The sequence below is a fragment of the Lipotes vexillifer genome, unplaced genomic scaffold (assembly GCF_000442215.2).
Source record: "Lipotes vexillifer unplaced genomic scaffold, Lipotes_vexillifer_v1.1 scaffold132, whole genome shotgun sequence".
Classification (NCBI taxonomy): domain Eukaryota; kingdom Metazoa; phylum Chordata; class Mammalia; order Artiodactyla; family Lipotidae; genus Lipotes; species Lipotes vexillifer.
In genome coordinates, this window is record NW_006782535.1 from 701,379 (window position 1) to 719,058 (window position 17,680).

The 17,680-nt window shown below is 50.9% G+C and overlaps 1 protein-coding gene across 4 annotated transcripts in view; it reads right to left on the reverse strand.

Moving 5' to 3' along the window:
* The window catches only part of ARHGEF7 (Rho guanine nucleotide exchange factor 7), a 128,234-nt gene extending 117,220 nt beyond the window's left edge, over window positions 1-11,014 (reverse strand). For 3 of the 4 annotated variants that reach the window (XM_007455310.1, XM_007455312.1, XM_007455311.1), the window contains exon 1: window positions 10,844-11,008. In XM_007455310.1, the coding sequence (XP_007455372.1) occupies window positions 10,844-11,008 (165 nt within the window). Of the gene's footprint in view, window positions 1-10,843 lie in introns of all 4 variants that reach the window. The other variant, XM_007455314.1, reaches the window with a different exon arrangement.
* Window positions 11,015-17,680: the final 6,666 nt, after the last annotated feature.

Genomic DNA, 17,680 nt, shown 5'->3' on the forward strand with positions numbered 1-17,680 from the left:
ATCCGCTGATTAAGTCTGGGAGACACTCAGTTCCAGTCTCTCATCACTTAAAAGCGAGGCTTAAAAGTGTGGTACTTTCTGGAAGCTTAACCTTTGCCACAAGGCTGTCAAGAATTTAACCCCATTCTATTTATGGAGCTTGTTTTCAAAAGAAACAAAAATGCCTTAACAAATAAGAGAATTGAGACCAGAAAATTTCATGTTTCCGTGAGAAGAAATCTGTGACCAGCACCAATGGCACATGAGCATCGTTGAACAAGGCAATTTCTCCAGCACCACAGAAAGATCGCCCTGCAGTTACTCAAGAGATTGAGCCTGAAGGACGTTCCATGTGTTCCCACACCTCTTATACCTCCTGAGAGCGAGCGACAGAGGCTATGGGCCAGGATGGTCTCTCTGAAACTCCTAATTTTCTGTCAAAACCCCTCTAACTTTCTTTTGTAAAGTGAATGACAGTCGTAACCCTTTGGCATGTGTTTAGAAAGTAACAGGCTTTTTCAGAAAATCTGTATTCCTGACAAAAGACTTCTGAACAAATTTGCTAACTTCAGATGGAACTTAAAAGTCTCTTATGAACTTAAACTGTCTCAAGCACAGGAAATCGGTGGGAAAGTGTCTTCCTGGCAGAAGCATAGCAGTGAGACACTCAGAACTGAGGGAGAAAGGCCAGGGTGCTTACAAATAACCCAAACTAGACTGTTCTAAGGATTTTTGTTAGACTGCTAAAAAATCATGCTGCCAGGGCTTCCCTGGTGGCGCGGTGGTCGAGAGTCCGCCTGCCGATGCGGGGGACGTGGGTTCGTGCCCCGGTCCGGGAAGATCCCACATGCCGTGGAGCGGCTGGGCCCGTGAGCCATGGCCGCTGAGCCTGCGCGTCCGGAGCCTGTGCTCCGCAGCAGGAGAGGCCACAACAGTGAGAGGCCCGCGTACCGCAAAAAAAAAAAAAAAAAAAAAAAAAAAAAATCATGCTGCCAGAGCATGACTTCACTGCCAGAGACTGTGACTTCAAAGTAAACTTGGAAATGAGGATTCCCATTTTAAACTGAAACTAGATATAAACTGGAAGAGGTTTCAAGTGCTACACTTTTTCTGGCGCTGAATTACATTCACCTTCTTTAAAGAAAAGATAGGAACTTTATCAGTCGCTTTAAAAAAAAGCTGCTCTAAGTGTATTAATAATTAAAGTTACGCACAAAACACCACTTCCGTCCTGCAGACTTGTACCGTGTCTACTGCCACGGTGAGGCTGCAGGACAGGCAGCCACGAAACCTCAGTGGCAGCTGAAGTGAGCTTGCGTTTTGTCCGTGGGGCTGCAGGTCCACCGGGAAGCGCTGGGCTCGCCTGAGCTCACTCACGCAGCAGTGAACTCTGATCCGGGTAGCAGCTCTGCCGACCTTGGCCAGGCTCTCTCACAATTGGGGTTGGTGGGCTGCAGGTGGGTCCACGAGGCCTCGGCAGGGACAGTTGAGCTCTCTGCCCTGTGGTCTTGCATCCCTCAGCATCTGGGGCCTGGGCTGGTCCTCAGGGTGGAAGCAGGGTCTGACAGAGCATGGAAACACACAAGGCCTCTTCAGGCCTGGGCTAGCAAGTAGCACTTGTCACTTCTTTTTTTTTTTAATTAATTTTTTTTTTTTTTTTGGTTGTGCCGGGTCTTAGTTGTGGTAGGCGGGCTCCTTAGTTGCGGCTCCAGGGCTCCTTAGTTGCAGCATGCATGTGGGATCTAGCTCCCTGACCAGGGATCGAATCTGGGCCCCCTGCGTTGGGAGCACGGAGTCTTATCCACTGTGCCACCAGGGAAGTCCCACACCTGTCATTTCTGCCACGTCCCATTGGCCAGAACAAGTCAAGGTCAGCTCAGATGCAAGAAGTGAGGAAACAGGCTTCACCTCTCAATGGGAAGAGCTGCAGTGTCACGCTACAAGGGCATGGCTACAGGGAGGATGGAGAATTGGGGCCACCTCCATAAACTACCACAACCCTCCTCTAATCTGCTGTGTACCCTAGGAGGCTCACCTCCATAGAGCCTCACCTTTATGTACCACTGCCCCAGAACCTTCCCCCAGCACTGTCCTGGAGACACCATGCACTTAGACTACAGTGTGAATGACTCTCCCTAGACTGTGCAGTGCACAACTTACACAGCCATATGGTGCTGCCCTCAGTGAACCCAGTGATGAGTTTGGGCCGCGTGGCGTCTTGAGTATTCCTTCCACTGAGAATTCACAAATGCTTTACCCTTCAGACCCGACAGCTTCTCTTATGACTTGACTGAAAAGTCAGTACAGAACACATTTATGTGTGTGCAAGTGTTTCCGTGTATATGATGCGTACGCTAGCGTGCACACAGTAGGTGATAAATACATCAGTTAGATTTAACTATTTTGAAAAACTGTGTTGGAAATGTGTAAACGTCCCCACCCTATCTCCCTGCCTTTAGACTACAGCAGACACAGCACACTATCCCACAGAAGCAAGGCTGAGAACTACCAGACTGGTTCATAAAACTTTAAAAATTCAGAGCTCCAGTTAGAAATATAAAAACATCAGGAAACAAATTCTCCTATAACCTAACTTGGTAGAATTGAAAAAGGAGGGGAAAAGTCAGAAGTCGAACCCAGGATACACAGGGCCCAGGGACGGCCCCAATGCCCTCCCTCTGCAGACACAGGGCGGGCTGGTGGGCCCTCACTGCCCACCTGTGACTCCTGGCCCTTCCCATGTGTGAAACCCTATCTACCCGAAACCTGAGCCCGCAGCTTGGCTCTCTGGCCCCGCGAGCCAGCAGCTGCATGCGCTCAGCAGAGGGCTCAGGAAGCCACATTCCGTGTTCCCACCACCGCAGACGATGGTAGTCTGGGAGTGTGGGAAGGGAGGGGCCGCCAGCCCGCTAAGGTTGCAAGAATCTGCCCAGTTGTGAGAATAAGGAAATATTCCGGGATTCGAGTAGCCTTATGGTTCAGATCCTGGCTTAGAGTTTTCCTGGACATAGCAGGAGAAGTTTTCCGTGTTGATCCATAAAATAATAATAACTTCCATCTACGAGGAGCTGCTCTGTGCCCAGCACTGCACAAAACCCCTCACATCTACTCGTTTGCCCTCATAACGACCCTACTGCCCCAATAGGCCATTCCCTCCAGACAGGAATCGTTAATCTTATTTTTAGGAGGAGGTAATTGAGAGAAGTTAGGCAGGTTGCCCAAGGTCACACAGCAAATGGACGACTCTGGAGCACATACTGGGACCACCCCATTTTACAGTGGCCCCGGGGGGGCGGCCAGTGGGTCTTAGGGACTGCTAAACCTCCCAGCGCCCCCATGCTACCCGTGGCGGAGGTGAGTGCCCAGAGGGAGGGTGTGCCTTTTGCCACCTTCTACCAACAGTGACAGACTCATGGGTGACTCCGGCTCCCATGTGATTCCAGTCCAAAAGTCTAGAGACAGCCCTACCAAAAAAGTTTATTACACACACACACACACACACACACACACACACAGAGTATTGTTTCAGATCTTGGTTTAGATAGATTCCCAGTAAATGCAGAGTAATCCCTGAAGCAGGAACCAGCCCTGACTTAGCGCACGTGGGTGCCCAGCAACCAGGGCAGCAGGCACACCTGGGGCGGAGCCTTCCACCCTGAGCCAGCTGGGGGCCCGGGCTCGGCACACTGCTGGTCTCAGTGTCCTCACCTGTGACACGGGGAGACCCGGGAGGACAGCGGGGCAGCAGTTCAGCACGGTGCCTGCAGCTCAGGGCGCCCACAGTTGTTTCTTTAAAAGAGAAGTAACTAAAGGCGGGCCGTGCTCAAAGAAATGAGGGAAGGCCACGACGGGTGTCACTTCTATTAATAGAATGCGGTCCTGGAAGAGCACAGACGCTGAGTCCTCCCACCGGAGAGCTCCCAGAGGCAGCTGCCCCTGATGAAAGGCCATCCTGCAGCCCTTCCCCCAGCGCCCTGCAAGCCCAAGTCACCCTGGGCGCATGTGTATGTGTGTGTGCGCGCGTGCATGTGTGTGTGCGTGCGGGAGTTTGTGTGCCTGCGCGCGCGCGTGTGTGTGTGCGCGCGTGCATGCGGGGGGGGGGGGGGGGGGGGGGGGGGGGCCCGGGTTCCATCCCTGGTCGGGGAACTAGATCCCACATGCATGCTGCAACCAAGAGTTCGCATGTCACAACTAAGGAGGCTGTGTGCTCCAACTAAGACCTGGCGCAACCAAATAAACAACAAAATGGTGCTTGTCAGGCTGTTCCGGGATTCCGGGAGCCAGGCCCCGTGTAATCGACTTGACCTCTGTGCTTTGTAGAAGTGGAGGCAGGCTCAGAAGTGAAGTGAAGTGCCCAGGCCCTACAGCAGGGAAGGGCCCGGCATCCGGGCTAGAGCCACAGGGCAAAGCTTATTTAAACCCAGCCAGTGGGTCTGTTCGTGCCCCCACGCCCATGAAAGTATCCAGGCTCGATGCTCCTGTGGCTCTTCCCTGGTGTGCGGGGGACTGCAGCCTGTGCCAGGGGGACCATCACCGAGGCACCGCGCACAGCCCCGTTCACGGGGTCTGCTGCACGGTGTTTTTATGACTGTGGATTACGGGACCTTTTGTTGTTTGCTTGCTTTTTCTTAACCCACTACCATTGTTTAGAAATCCGTCTAGACAGGCCGGAACAGAGCCACAAGCAGAGACCTGGGGTGCGGGGCGTGTGCCCCGTGCAGTGAGGACACCACGGCAGTCCTGGCGGCTGGAGGGCCCTGTGCTGTGGGCGTGGGGACCCGCTGGCGGCACCTCCGATCTCACCGCCTCCCGCCCCAACACTGCCGGCCCGAGCTCGGCAGCCCTGGTGCCCTGGGTTGGCAGCTCTGCAGGCTGCTGCAGCAGGAACAGGCTGGGATGCCCCGCCTGGAGCCCACCAGCTCCAAGAGCACTGCTTGTAGGGCCGCGTGGACTTGGACTTGAGTCCCAGGCCATAGAAGGCTGAGCCTCGGTCTCCGCATCTGGGGAGCGGGGCTGTTGGCCTTGGACCAGGCTCCAGCACCCGGCACGGGGCGGGCATGCAGCGACTCGCCTGCCCGGGCCCCGCGGGCTTTACCTCGTCCTGCTCCTCCTCGCTGTCGTCGTCGCTCACCACCGGCTTGGCCCTGGAGCCACGGCTCGGCCGCCGCCGGCCGCCCTTGAGCCGGTCCTGGGCCTTCTCCTTCCGGCCCAGCTTGATCTTCACTTTGACCGAGCGAGCTGGGGTGGGCACCGGGAGGCAAGAAGATGTGAGCTCGGGGGAGCATGGCGCCTCGGAGCCAGGGGCGTCTGGGAGCCGCGCGGGCTTCGGGGGCCCTCAGGTGGATGTGACCCCACCCCGGGGATGGGCTGCGGCCCCGCCCCAACGCGCCCCTCCCCCACCCCGGCCCAGACTCACACTCGGACTCCGAGCCTTCCTCCTCGCCCTCCTCTTCCTCCTCACTCTCCTCCCCTTCACTGTCTTCCTCCTTCTCGATTTTCTGCCGCACGCTGGTGAAGACCGACTGGAGGACGATGGAGTCTTCGGGGGGGGGGGGTGTGCGTGCGTGCCAGCGTCCACACCACAGCACTTCCAGCGTGGCTTTCGGGAGATCTCTGGAGGTAGTCCCGATTTAAATTGATTTTAGGTGGGGTTATTCTGAATGAGCCCGCAAATGCAGTTACATGGGGCCTAAAACCCAAACAAGAATCACCCTGACGCAGGGTCAAGATGGTACTTGAAAGTCACATGCTTCAAAGGCAGATGTTTATCATGACAAAATGAGCTATTCTGAAACCTTAAGCAGTTTCATTAGAAGCACCTTAATACAGCCAATAATTCAGTTTGCAAACTTTAAAGAAGCCTCCTTAAAAAACACAGGAGGTCACGTGTTCTACAACTTTTCCCCCTGCGGGCTTCACCCGCGCCGCTGAGCAGGTATTTACGGCAGCTACAGGGCAGGGCGCCGGCTTCCAAACCCGCTAGTCCTGAGTGAGGCCTCACACACCACACTGCCATTGCTGACCACGTCCTTCTCAGGGCCGAAGGGCCTAGAAAAGGCAAACTGCTCTCAGCGGGCACTCAGAACTGCTGTCCGACAGCCACTGGGACTTCTCTTCCACCCCACCCCGCCCAGCCCCAGAATCGTAGGACGGAGCAGAAAGCAAGTCAGGAATCAATTAGGAGAAAGCAGTTTCTCCTTCCCGTGCTGCATCAGAATTCACTGATTTTCTGCAAGCCTGCGGAAGATCAGCGAGGACTCTGCCAGATCACAGTCTGGGGAAATACAAACCATATTCTAATCCACGTGTCAGAAAAATCAGCGGAGGCTGGGCAGCTCAGACGCAGGTCCCTCTGAGGCCTTCGTTCCTCAGCTCCCGTTCCCTCTGCCTGACGTCCTGACATCCCGACAGACTTTTGATTTCCTTCTGCCCCACGCTGCTCATTTTTTTTGTTTATTTTGAATTTTTGAATTTTATTTATTTTTTATACAGCAGGTTCTTCTTAGTTATCTATTTACACATATGAGTGGATACATGTCGATCCCAATCTCTCAATTCATCCCACCACCACCACCCCGACCACTTTCCCCCGCTTGGTGTCCATACGTTTGTCCTCTACATCTGTGTCTCTATTTCTACTGCTCTTGTTTTTATAGTTATGTTTTCTCCTGGACTAAAACGCTTAAGAACTTGTTATTCAGTCTTTTTATCTCCAACAGCGCTTTGCACCCTGCAGACAGGTAAACGCTTAATAAGTTGGTTTGGTTCCAACGTATCATCCGACCTGTTATGGGTTGGATTGTGACCCCTGAAATTCATATGTTCAAGCCCTAGGCCCCAGGGCTGCTGAACGTGATCTTATTTGGAAACAAGGTCATTGCCGATGTAATCAGTTGAGGTCATACTGGGGGAGGGAGGCCCTAATCCAATGACTGGTGTCCTTATAAAACGGAAGTTTGGACACAGAAGAGACCCCAGGAGACGCCATGGGAAGACTGGACTTGAGCTGCCCCAAGCCAGGAGCCTCGAGAGGCCTCGGGGAGGCCGGGACAGACCCTCCCCACTCCTGCAGAGGGGCGGCCCTGCCCACACCGCCATCCGGGACTCGTGCCCCCAGGGTGTGAGAGAATGAAGTTCTGTGTTTAAGTGCCTGGTCTGTGGTACTTTGTTACAGCAGCCCTAGGAAGCTAACACACAGCCAACAGCTTAAACCAGTCTGAACACACACGCACACCCAGGGCATCTAGCAGGGCCAGAGGGCAGCACCTGATTTGTGCATTACACAAATACTGATAGATGGAGTGTCTCCTGGGCAGCATTTTATGGGTTACGGTGTGCTCTGTTATCCTGGGCAAAAAGAGAGAGAACCAGGTTCCTTGAGTGTTTCGTGGTGAACCAAGAAACTTCATCTGCTGCAGTTACAAGTAAAATTAAGGCAGCCTTGGGAATTCCCTGGCCGTCCAGTGGCTAGGACTCGGCTCTTTCACTGCCATGGGCCCGGGTTCAGTCCCTGGTCGGGGAACTAAGATCCCGCAAGCCACGTGCTGTGGCCAATAACTGACTGACTGACTAACGAAATAAATAAAGCAGCCTTTCATGACTTCCATTATTTGAATGTGTCTTCCTAGTCTTATGGAAGTTTCAGAGGATGGAACATGACTGCCCCTCGAGTCCACCCCCTCTGACTAAGTAGCCCAGGGATGTTTAAAGTGTTAACTCACGAGCTCTGGGCTCACAAGCCTCCCCGGAGTCTCCAGCCTTCGTGTGTTTCTCATCACAGGAGGATGACGGAAGCAAACAGTGTGGGCAGGTCAGCAAAACATCCTGGCCATTACTAGACAAAATCAAAGCAGCAGAACCTCATATACACGAAGATTCAGGAGACCTTGTAACGCCCATTTTTCTCTCCCCTACGGCAGAGAACATATCAGCACAGTGCTGGCGATAACTAAATGTGTCTCTTTTCACAAGCCCCTCTTGTCCCTGGCTGACCTTCCACCTAAAGAAAAGCAGGCTGCACGAGGGGAACCTCAACAGAACGCTTTTAAAAATGAGCAGAGGGCTTCCCTGGTGGCGCAGTGGTTGGGAGTCCGCCTGCCGATGCGGGGGACACGGGTTCGTGCCCCGGTCCGGGAGGATCCCACGTGCCGCGGAGCGGCTGGGCCCGTGAGCCATGGCCGCTGGGCCTGCGCGTCCGGAGCCTATGCTCCGCAACTGGAGAGGCCGCAGCGTAATGGGGAGAACATGCAATAAACCAAAACATCAGTACAAAATACACATATTGTATACAAAATACATAGGATGTCAGGGGTTGAGAAATGCTGTGGAGAAATTTATGCAGAGGAGGGGGCAACTGGAGAGGCCGCAGCGGTGAGAGGCCCATGTGCCGCAAAAAATAAAAAAATAAAAAAAATAAAAATTAGCAGAACAAAATCTGAACTGAAACGAACTTGCCCTTCGTTCTTCACCCTCTTCGCTGGCCCTAAAACGGAACCAACCAACAGAATGCACGAAACACACTACGACATGTTTTCTTAATAAAAGGCACATGGGAAACCCAAGCCACCTCAACACTTTTCTCCATTCTGCACTATGCTATCCCCGGCTGAATGGTTCGTGTTACATTTTGTGAATTTGCAAAAGTTAAGCTGCAGGCTGCTTACATCTCCTTAATCAGTCTTCTGTGTGTGCACGTAGCAAACGGGTCAAGTTAAGAGCCTTTCAATTCCATGTGAATACTCGGTGTAGTTTCCAAATGTTCCTTTTTAAGGAAAAACGTCCTCAGACTAACGTTCCCACATTCGGTGAAAGCTGTTCGGCGTGTGTGCTTTCTGGCAGACGTTATTCGTTGTGCACGCAAACGTCGGAAAGTTCAGCTAAATAACTCTTCTTGGGAAATGGAAAATGCTCGGGAAATTTCTAAAACCCAGGGTTTCTAGAGGTGGAGAATGGCTAACATTTTACTGCCCAAACCTACCTTCAAACCACAGAGAATCGGTAGCTCTGTCTATAATTTGCTACTTTGACGCTGAACTTTCACTGTGACTGTGTCCCTCTAAACAAACCAGTTGGGGCCCAGGGGGAGTAAAAGGGTAGCTACATTATAAGCAGTTTCAAATGACCACAGTTTTAGAACATGTTGGGTTGTTTCAGTTTGGCTTCTGCAAATTAAACATGCTATTCATTCCTCTCTTTGCTGTTTCCGAGATGAAAGGAATGCTACAGTTTTCTAAGAAAATCTTTCTACATTTCAAAGAAAGTGATTATTGAAGTCTGCCAGTCAATATGAATGCAGTTAATATGCCAAATAACATATGCATTGATAATGACATGTTTTTATCAAACAGCCTCTGAAGTTTCTTAAAGCTTCACTTTTAGAAATGGAAGTCTTTTACATAAGCCTATTTTGGTAAACTTAGCATGCATTTTCAATGCCTTTCAACATCTGTCTTTTATTACCAGAGGTCCTGATATCCAGATGACAGCAAAGTATTCTGAGTGCCTGGAAAGATAGAGCCTGCTCCTTATTCCTGTCTTAAATCATAATTTTATTGTGACATCAGGTTCATTTAGAAGCAACATTTTTATCTCCTGGACAGACAGGCCGCTATTCACTCTAAAATGCAGGTTCTGTTTTCATAAATATGTTCCTAAAACTAGTAGGCGTACACAATTCATATTAAATAAAATCTTTTCTGACCTTTTAAATGTAGTGCCAGAACATGAGCAACTCAAAAGTTTAAACAGTTTAGTTTTTAAAGTCATCTAATTAACATTTTATTATTAGCAAATTGATACTGTGCGTTTCGGGCCAATACACCCCATTTAAAAAATTAAATAGTTTTTCCTAATTATGGTGCACTTTAATTTCTACATTTAACACCATTTAAGTAATTGTTGATCCTAAGATTATGGACTGGCAAAAAAACTGGGATAAGACTGTAGTGTCTTTGAGATACAGGGATCCACCGTTTTAAAAAGCGCTCTCTCCTCTCGCCCCTGCTTTGTCAGCTGGGCTAGAGGAAAGCAAACTTTTTAATCACTCAAGAGTTGCGGTCAAGGTTCACCCTCCAGCCCCGAGGAAACCACAAGTCACGAAGAGGAGAAGCAGGGTCTGTAGGACTAGGGATTCTGTGCAAAATCAGGTACGAACCTGAAACTGAAATCTAGGACTTTAAGCCAGCCTTGAAGTATGCCAGGGCTTTCCAACCCTGTGTCTGCCATCCTTTGGGCTTGGAGACATAAGCATTCTTTCATGGGGAGGGCAGTAAATCATTTCACAACCCAGCCCTCAGCTACTGATACATGCATCCTTTAAAAACGCATAGCAATTGGTCAATTAAACAGAGGGCGAAACTCTCTGTACGATACCACCAACAAAAGCTGTTCAAACAAAGCCTGGGAGGACGCTTTGCACGGCGGTTTTCTGCTCAGGTCACAGAGAGGGGCGACTCCTCCTTCGGGCGGGGCAGAGCGGAGCTCCCCGTCCCTACCGGCCTCCCCGGGGCCGTTCCCCTTGAACGCGGTTCTGACCCCTCCCCAGCCGGCCCCGCACACAATGGCGCCCCGAGCGGGATCCCGCCACCGGGTCCTCGCGCCAACAGCGCGCCCCCCGCGCGGGCCGCGTTCCCGGGTCCGCGCACAAAGGAGGCGCGTGGGCTCCTCCGCGCCCCGCGCTCTCCCGGCCCGCGCGGCCACCAGGTGCCGGCGCCAGCGACCCCGCGCCCGAGCGCCTCCGCGCATCCCGGGCCGCGGCGGGGGCAAGGTGGGGCGCGGGGCCTCCCGCCGCCCGCGGCGCCCGCCGCCGGGCCTCCCAACGCCCCGGGCCTGGCCGCCGCGGGGGCGCGGGCCGGGGGGCACTCACTTTCTCGATGGCCCCGGGCAGCAGGCGCTCCAGCAGCCTGCAGAGGACCACCCCATCCTTCAGAGACGCCTGCAGGAAGCCCTCCGGGTCCGAGATGGTTTTCTTGGGCGACTCCAGCACCCCCAAGGTAATGAGCCACGTAACGGTCTGCTCGGCGGAATTCATAGCGGCGGCGCGCCCGGCCTCCCCGCGCCGCGAGCCCGTCTCGGCGCCGTTCACCTCGGAGCGGCCGCGGCCCGGCCGGCTGCGCCCACCGCCCCCTCCTCCTGCTCGCCCATGGAGAGGCCGGCGACGGCGATTGGCTCGGGCGGCGCCGCGGTCCGGCCGGCTCGCGCTCCCTCGCGTGCGTCCTGGCCGACTGTCAAGTGCCTTTTCATTAGATGCACATGAACCTGCGGCGGCCGCCCGGCGCCGCCCCCGCCGCCGCCTCCCGGCTCCCAGCCGCTGCCGCCGATGACATCACCGAGAGGAGAAGAAAGACGCCGCGCTGGAGCGGCCACGGGCCTCCCGGACCCCGACCCCCGGCCGCCCCGGCACCCGGCGGCCGCACACGCGCCCCCGCGCTCGGGCCCGCCGCCGTGCGCCCTCCGCGCCCCGGCCGGCTGTGCGCGCGCGTCCCCACCTGCGCCGCCGGGTGCCGGGCCCCCGCCCCAAGGGCCCGATGACCTCCAGCAGGCGACAGCCCGCCGGCCGGGAGGGCTCTACGGGCCTCCCAACCCGCGGGCCGCGCGCGCCCTTAACGGATGGCGCCTGGCTGGGCCCAAGCGCAGACCCCTGGGACGCGAGCGCCCGGCCAGGCTCTTCTCGTTGTCCTGTCCCTTCTGCTTCCTTCCTCCCTCCTTGGAAGACTCGGAATCCTTTCCTTGTATTCTTAATTCATGAGTGTTTAAATTATTAAGTGCTTCCCAGAATGCTCTTTTTATTTTTGCCGGTTTTATTTCAAGAGGTAGGGGGTGAGGGGAGCTGCAAACGAGACGCTTGCTTCTCTCGGCTACCTTGCAAGCCAATAATTACAGAACACGGTGATAATTAAGTCTGTAACCAGATGGGTCTAATTCGAGGAGGAATTGATTTTCCTGATACTGCTGCGATCCGTGGGGACGTGGACGCCCCAGAGAGCAGCGTGGCCAGTGTCACGTGTGCCCCCTGCCGGGAGGCCGGTCCACAGCGCGTGTGACCTCCCCGGCCGGGGGCGGGCCGCGGGCCCACTCTCCAGGACCAGAAACCTTGGAGCGGCTCCACTTTAAATTGATGCTGATATTTCAAACACTGTCAGAGGAAGGTCAGGAAACAGCAGAGCCTGAACTGGGTGATGATGGGGAAGGAAGGGCTGTGAGAACAGCCCAGTCCTAACAGGCCGCTTGGCCAGGTCACACGGTGGGCAAGAGATGCGCAGTTGGAGACCCGGCTGCGAACCCACACGAGGGCCAGACCTAAAGAGCTCAGACATCCCGCCAGGCAAAGAAGCAGCTTCTTCAAACCAGGAATGACCCTGACACACGTACATGCTAAGGAAGGGAGAGACTCTCCTTAAAGAAGGACCTTGAAGGTGTACACATGTGTCCATGTGCTCTGCCCTGTACCTGAGTACCTTTCCTGTTTGCTTGCTGTGACTGCCCTGGCACCTTAAAACAGCATTTGCAGTCACCCACAGAGAGCTTACTATGTGCCAGGCACATATATTAATCTCATTAGTGACAAAAGCTAGAAAACGTGAAGATTTCAAAAAACAGAAGCTTAACTCTCCCCTTCCTCTGCTTGCTTTTGCAAACATGAATTGCATTTATTTCCAGCTTCAATTAAGCGGTCAAGTTTTCTTTCCACATGAGACACAAAGAGATTTGAAGAGCAGTATGAATTCTGGATTATAAGGGCCATGTGCTCGGTGGTCACAGCTCCCACTTCCTGAGCTCCCAGGGTCTGCCCAGCACTCGCTCCCTGCTTTGTGTGGCATAATCACGACGACAGCCTTAGGAAGTTTCTCTCATCGTCCCCATTTTACTGGTTGCACATCCCACAAGTGGTGCAGATGGACTCAAGCCTGGGCTCTGCAACTCCAGGACCAACCCGCCTCACCCATTGTCCAGACCGCTTCCCTATACACTGTCTGGGAAACAGGATGATTCACAGCTCCGTCAAGTTTTGTGCCCAAGGACACTTTATTAACAGAAGGGTATTAACCCAAGAGTAGCTGTTCACTGAGACTCCTGTTTACTCTCATTCCTGCTGAATTGGACACGTGATTTAGAATACAGTCATTACAAATCCAGATTCCATTAAATTAGGTCTGGCGCTTATAATCTGGTAAACAAGAGTAAGATTCAACTTGACTCAAGGAAATGGTCCTGCAGAAAGGCAGCTCTAGGGAGTGGCCTTAGGTGGCCAGTGAACGTGGCAGCCAGTCATTGTCAGAAGGGGGACCCAGAGGCCACCTACTATAACTGGTCTTGGACGTCCCTGAACGTTTTAATGCTTTATAGCAACCAGTGGCATTCTTTTACCTTGGATGTACATTTATTTCAAAAAAGCTTATTTGGAACGTATTCTAGAAAGTAACATTGTTCAAAACTAGGCGTTTTGGGGACTTCTCTGGTGGTCCAGTGGTTAAGACTTCACCTTCCAGTGCACGGGTGCGGGTTCGATCCCTGTTCGGGGAGCTAAGATCCCGCATGCCCCGTGGCCAAAAGACCAAAACACAAAACAGAAGCCATATTGTAACAAATTCAATGAAAGACTTTAAGAATGGTCCACATCAAAAAAAAAAAAAAAAAAAATCTTAAAAATAGCAAGGTGTTTTTAAGGGTTTAATTGAGCTGAGTATCCAAGGTGAGCATTTGGTTAAACTTAACATTTTTCCAAGCTCCTATTACAGAGGACACAGTGCTGTGGAGAACTCATTGTTCTGGTGGGCTGGCACCAGTTAAGGTTGTTGTCGGCGGAGGATTCTGGCCTTGCCTCCGGAGGCCCTTTGGCGCACCTAAAGATCACAGAAGGGCTCTCAAGTCAGGCGTGTGTCCTTCGGTTCCCTCATTTCTCACGAGAGAACGTCAGCCTCATGCCCAGCCTGGCCGGCTGTTAATGCCTGATGGCCACACGCAGGCCATTGTTAGGGGTTCACCCACAAATAGCCCCAAACCAGGAACTACCCAAAGCTCAGCTGAACTGTGCTAACTCAGTTGGAGGACGGTGTTACAAAAATGTTAAAATCTACCCCAGCCTGAAGCCAGACGGACAGATGGCTGTTTACCTGGCCCTGTAGAGTCGCTTTTACTGAATTGGACCATCACCTAGATTGAAAAATGCAGCGAGAAACAGTTCTATGAAGCTCACTGTGTCTAATGTAAGTATTACCAAAGGTGCTCAGTTTCTCAAGCAGTGTACTATTTATTTGGCATATATATGGTCAAACGCTAAAAATTAAAGACGCAAAGCAGGAAAAAATATTTTCTGAACATATATCAGGACAGGAATATATCTGAACATATATCAGGACAGGAAGACATTTACAGATATAGTAATCATGACATGTAACGTCAACAAGACGCGTATCCTGGTTTGGGTCCTGGAGCAGATCCTGCGCCACCTTGGGTGAACATAGTTCACTTGGGGAGTGATCCCGGGGAGGACAAGTGAAGAAAAGGAGAAAGTGAACCAAAGGTGTGCAGTGAGCAGCGGGGCTCAGCTCCCCCGGGAGCCTTGAGAAGCAGAGTGGATGCTGTATCGGTCAGGGCTCTCCAAAGAAACAGAACCAGTAGGATGTATATAAAGACATTTATTACGAGGAATCGGCTCAATTACAGAAGCTGGCAAGTTGAATCTGCAGGTGGGCCTGCAGGCTGGAGACGTGCAGGAAGCTGATGTTCCAGCTTGAAGACATCTGTTGGAGAATTTTCCCTTACCTGGAGGAGGACTGGTGTTTTTCTTCTATTCAGGCCTTCAACTGATTGGGTGAGGCCCACCCATATTGGGGATGGCAATCTGCTTTAGTCAGTCTACCAATTCAAATGTTAACCCCACCCAGCTGTGGTGCCAGGGGTGTGTTAACAAGCTGGCTACCGCTGGCGGCGTGTGGGCCCCTCTGGGGCCCTGTATTAGATTCCTGCCGTGACCATAATAAAGCACCACAAACCTGGGGGCTCAAAACAACAGAAATGGATTCGCTCACAGTCTGGAGGCTGGAAGTCTGAGATCAAGGTGTGGGCAGGGTGGGTTCCTTCCCAGCTCCTGGTGGTGGCGGGCCATCCCTGACCTTCCTTCTTGGCTTGTAGATGCGTCCCTCCAATCTCTGCCTCTGTCTTCACATGGCATTCTCTCTTTTTCTGTGTCAGTGTCCAAATTTCCCTCATTTTATAAGGATACCAGTCACCAGATTAGGGCCCATTCTCATCTTAACTTGATTACATCTGCAAAGATCCTATTTCCCAACAAGATCACATCCAGAGGTACTGGGAGTTAGGACTTGATCATATCTTTTGGGAGAGAAAATTCAACCCACAATAGTACCCTTTGAGAAACCAGGACCATGCCTGCCCCAGACATATCCCACCAGAGGAAGGGGAGGCCGAGCTTCCTATCACGTGACATCAAAGCAAGTACAAAATCTCAGAATCTCTCTTTACATGATGCTCGGATCCATGGGAGATTCTGGTGGTGTCATCCCGATCCGTCCATGATGAATCTCCCCGTCACTGTCATTCGTTTCAGTAGCTGTCAATAATTCCCTCCCAGATTCCATATTTCACTTGGATTTGCCATGGCTTGACATCCCTCCGATACTTATCAGCTGGAATTCTGTAAAGAGGCCCTGTTATTATACAGATAGTTCCTACAGGACAGAGAAGATAAATGCTTATTTTCTGCGTTTACCAGTTTTCAGTGTCATGGGTTGGTGCTGTAGCATCCTGCCAAGGAGACCAATGATTTTTTTAAGTTTCATTATGAATTATGGATCTTGAAAAACATACTTGATGCGTTTCAGCTTATTTCCCTCTTCCTGGTTTCCCTTTTTTGTACTTGTTGGGAGATGCTTCTCCGTGAGTCTCTCACATTTCCGAATATCTGAGCAGACGTAGTTATAGCTTTTGTTCTATCTTTTCAAGAGTGTTTTAGACCAAGCACCAAGCCCTTTGAAGATAGAGATATGGTCCCCTCCTGGGCAGAGGACAAATCTGCTTGCTGACCAGTAGATTAAAAGTAAGGTCTCCTCTGGGACGAAGTTCAGACAGGTTCACTTGCAGCCCCTATAAGATCGGGGTTTGCTAAGCTGGGGTTCTTCAGCTGTGACACAAGCCCACCGTGTGTGTGGCACCCACCTGAGCCCAGCCTGCATTGCCTTGGACTTGGGAGCATGGGGCCCTGGTGAGAACCTGAGGCCTATGCTGTCTGCCCTGCCAAGTCACGTATCCTTTGTCTCTGACCCGGGAGTCTTGTGTCTTCTGCCAGCACCACGAAAGTCTGGCTTAACTGTGTTAGCTTTTGAGTAGGTAAAAAGTCCCAGATCTGTTATCGTTCTTTATGGTGCTTTTACTCATTTCCCAAGATTAGTTATCAATTACACTTTTTTTTTTTTTTCTGAATATGGCTTTCACTATGTCCCATGAGTTTTATTAGAAAGTACTTTCTTTTTCATTGCTCCCAAGAGGATTTGCAATTTCCCTTTTGAGTTCCTCTTTGAGCAAATCTTTTCTAGGAATATGGTTCTTAATTACCAAGAAATTGAGAGTTTGCTGGCCACTGACTGTGATTAGTCAACTGAGCCTATGAATCTCTGCTTTTCAAAATTTGCTAAGATTTTAAACGTCCCATGAACTTAAAAGGATGCATATGCTCTGTTCAAGAGATTATATACTTATATGTATTATGTAAGGTTTTTGTGCTTTTTAAAAAAGAACTTTTTATTCCAAAATAATTTTAGACCCACAATAGGTTGCAAAAATAGTACAGAAGGCTCCCAGGTAGCTTCACCCAGCTTCCTTCAAAGACAACATCTCACACAACCCGAGAACTGTTCAAAGCAAGGGAGTTGACATTGGCATAAGACTATCAGCTAACCTACAGACATTATTGGATTTCACCAAGTTTTATATGTATTTTTTGTATGTACTCCTATCAACTCCACCGCGTGTGTAGGTGGTGTCATCACCACCACAATCGGGCTGCAGAACTGATCCGTCATCGCAGCAAAAGTCCCTGCCGCTGTCCCTTTGGAGTCACACACTCCCCCACTGAACTTTTGAGTCTTGTCCCCCCTTTCCTATGAGACACATCTAATTGTCAAAGACATAAGGTCAAGTTAAGGTCAAGTTTTCCCTAAATCTCAAATCACACATTTGAGATGTTCAAAGCACAGGTTAATTGAAAACTTTTATCTTTATTTTACAAATTATGCCTTAAATCAATTCATAATATTCATCTTTCTCTTGATTATTTCTTTTATCCTTATTTTCCCTGGATCTGATAATATTTTTGCATTCCTGTTTTCTTGTACTTACCTGATGACTCTTTACCTATATCCTCATTTTCAGCCTTTATCAGTTTAAGTTAGATTGTGTAAAGAGCATAAATGGGTTTATTTTTTGTGCCTCATTGACAGTGTCTGGTTTTTTTAAATAAGAAAATAAGTCCATTCATGTTTAGTGTACTGACTGATAGACTTTATTTTGTCCCTGTTATTTTAAATAAATTATTTTTTACTTTACTTTACTTTTCCTCTTCTATGTGTTTACCGGTGTGTTCAAATGGCTCTTCATTCCATTTTTTGTCCATTGTTTTCAAATTAAAAATTGCATCATAGTTTTCCATTTAACAAATGGTTATCTTTCCTATCTTGGCTTGTAG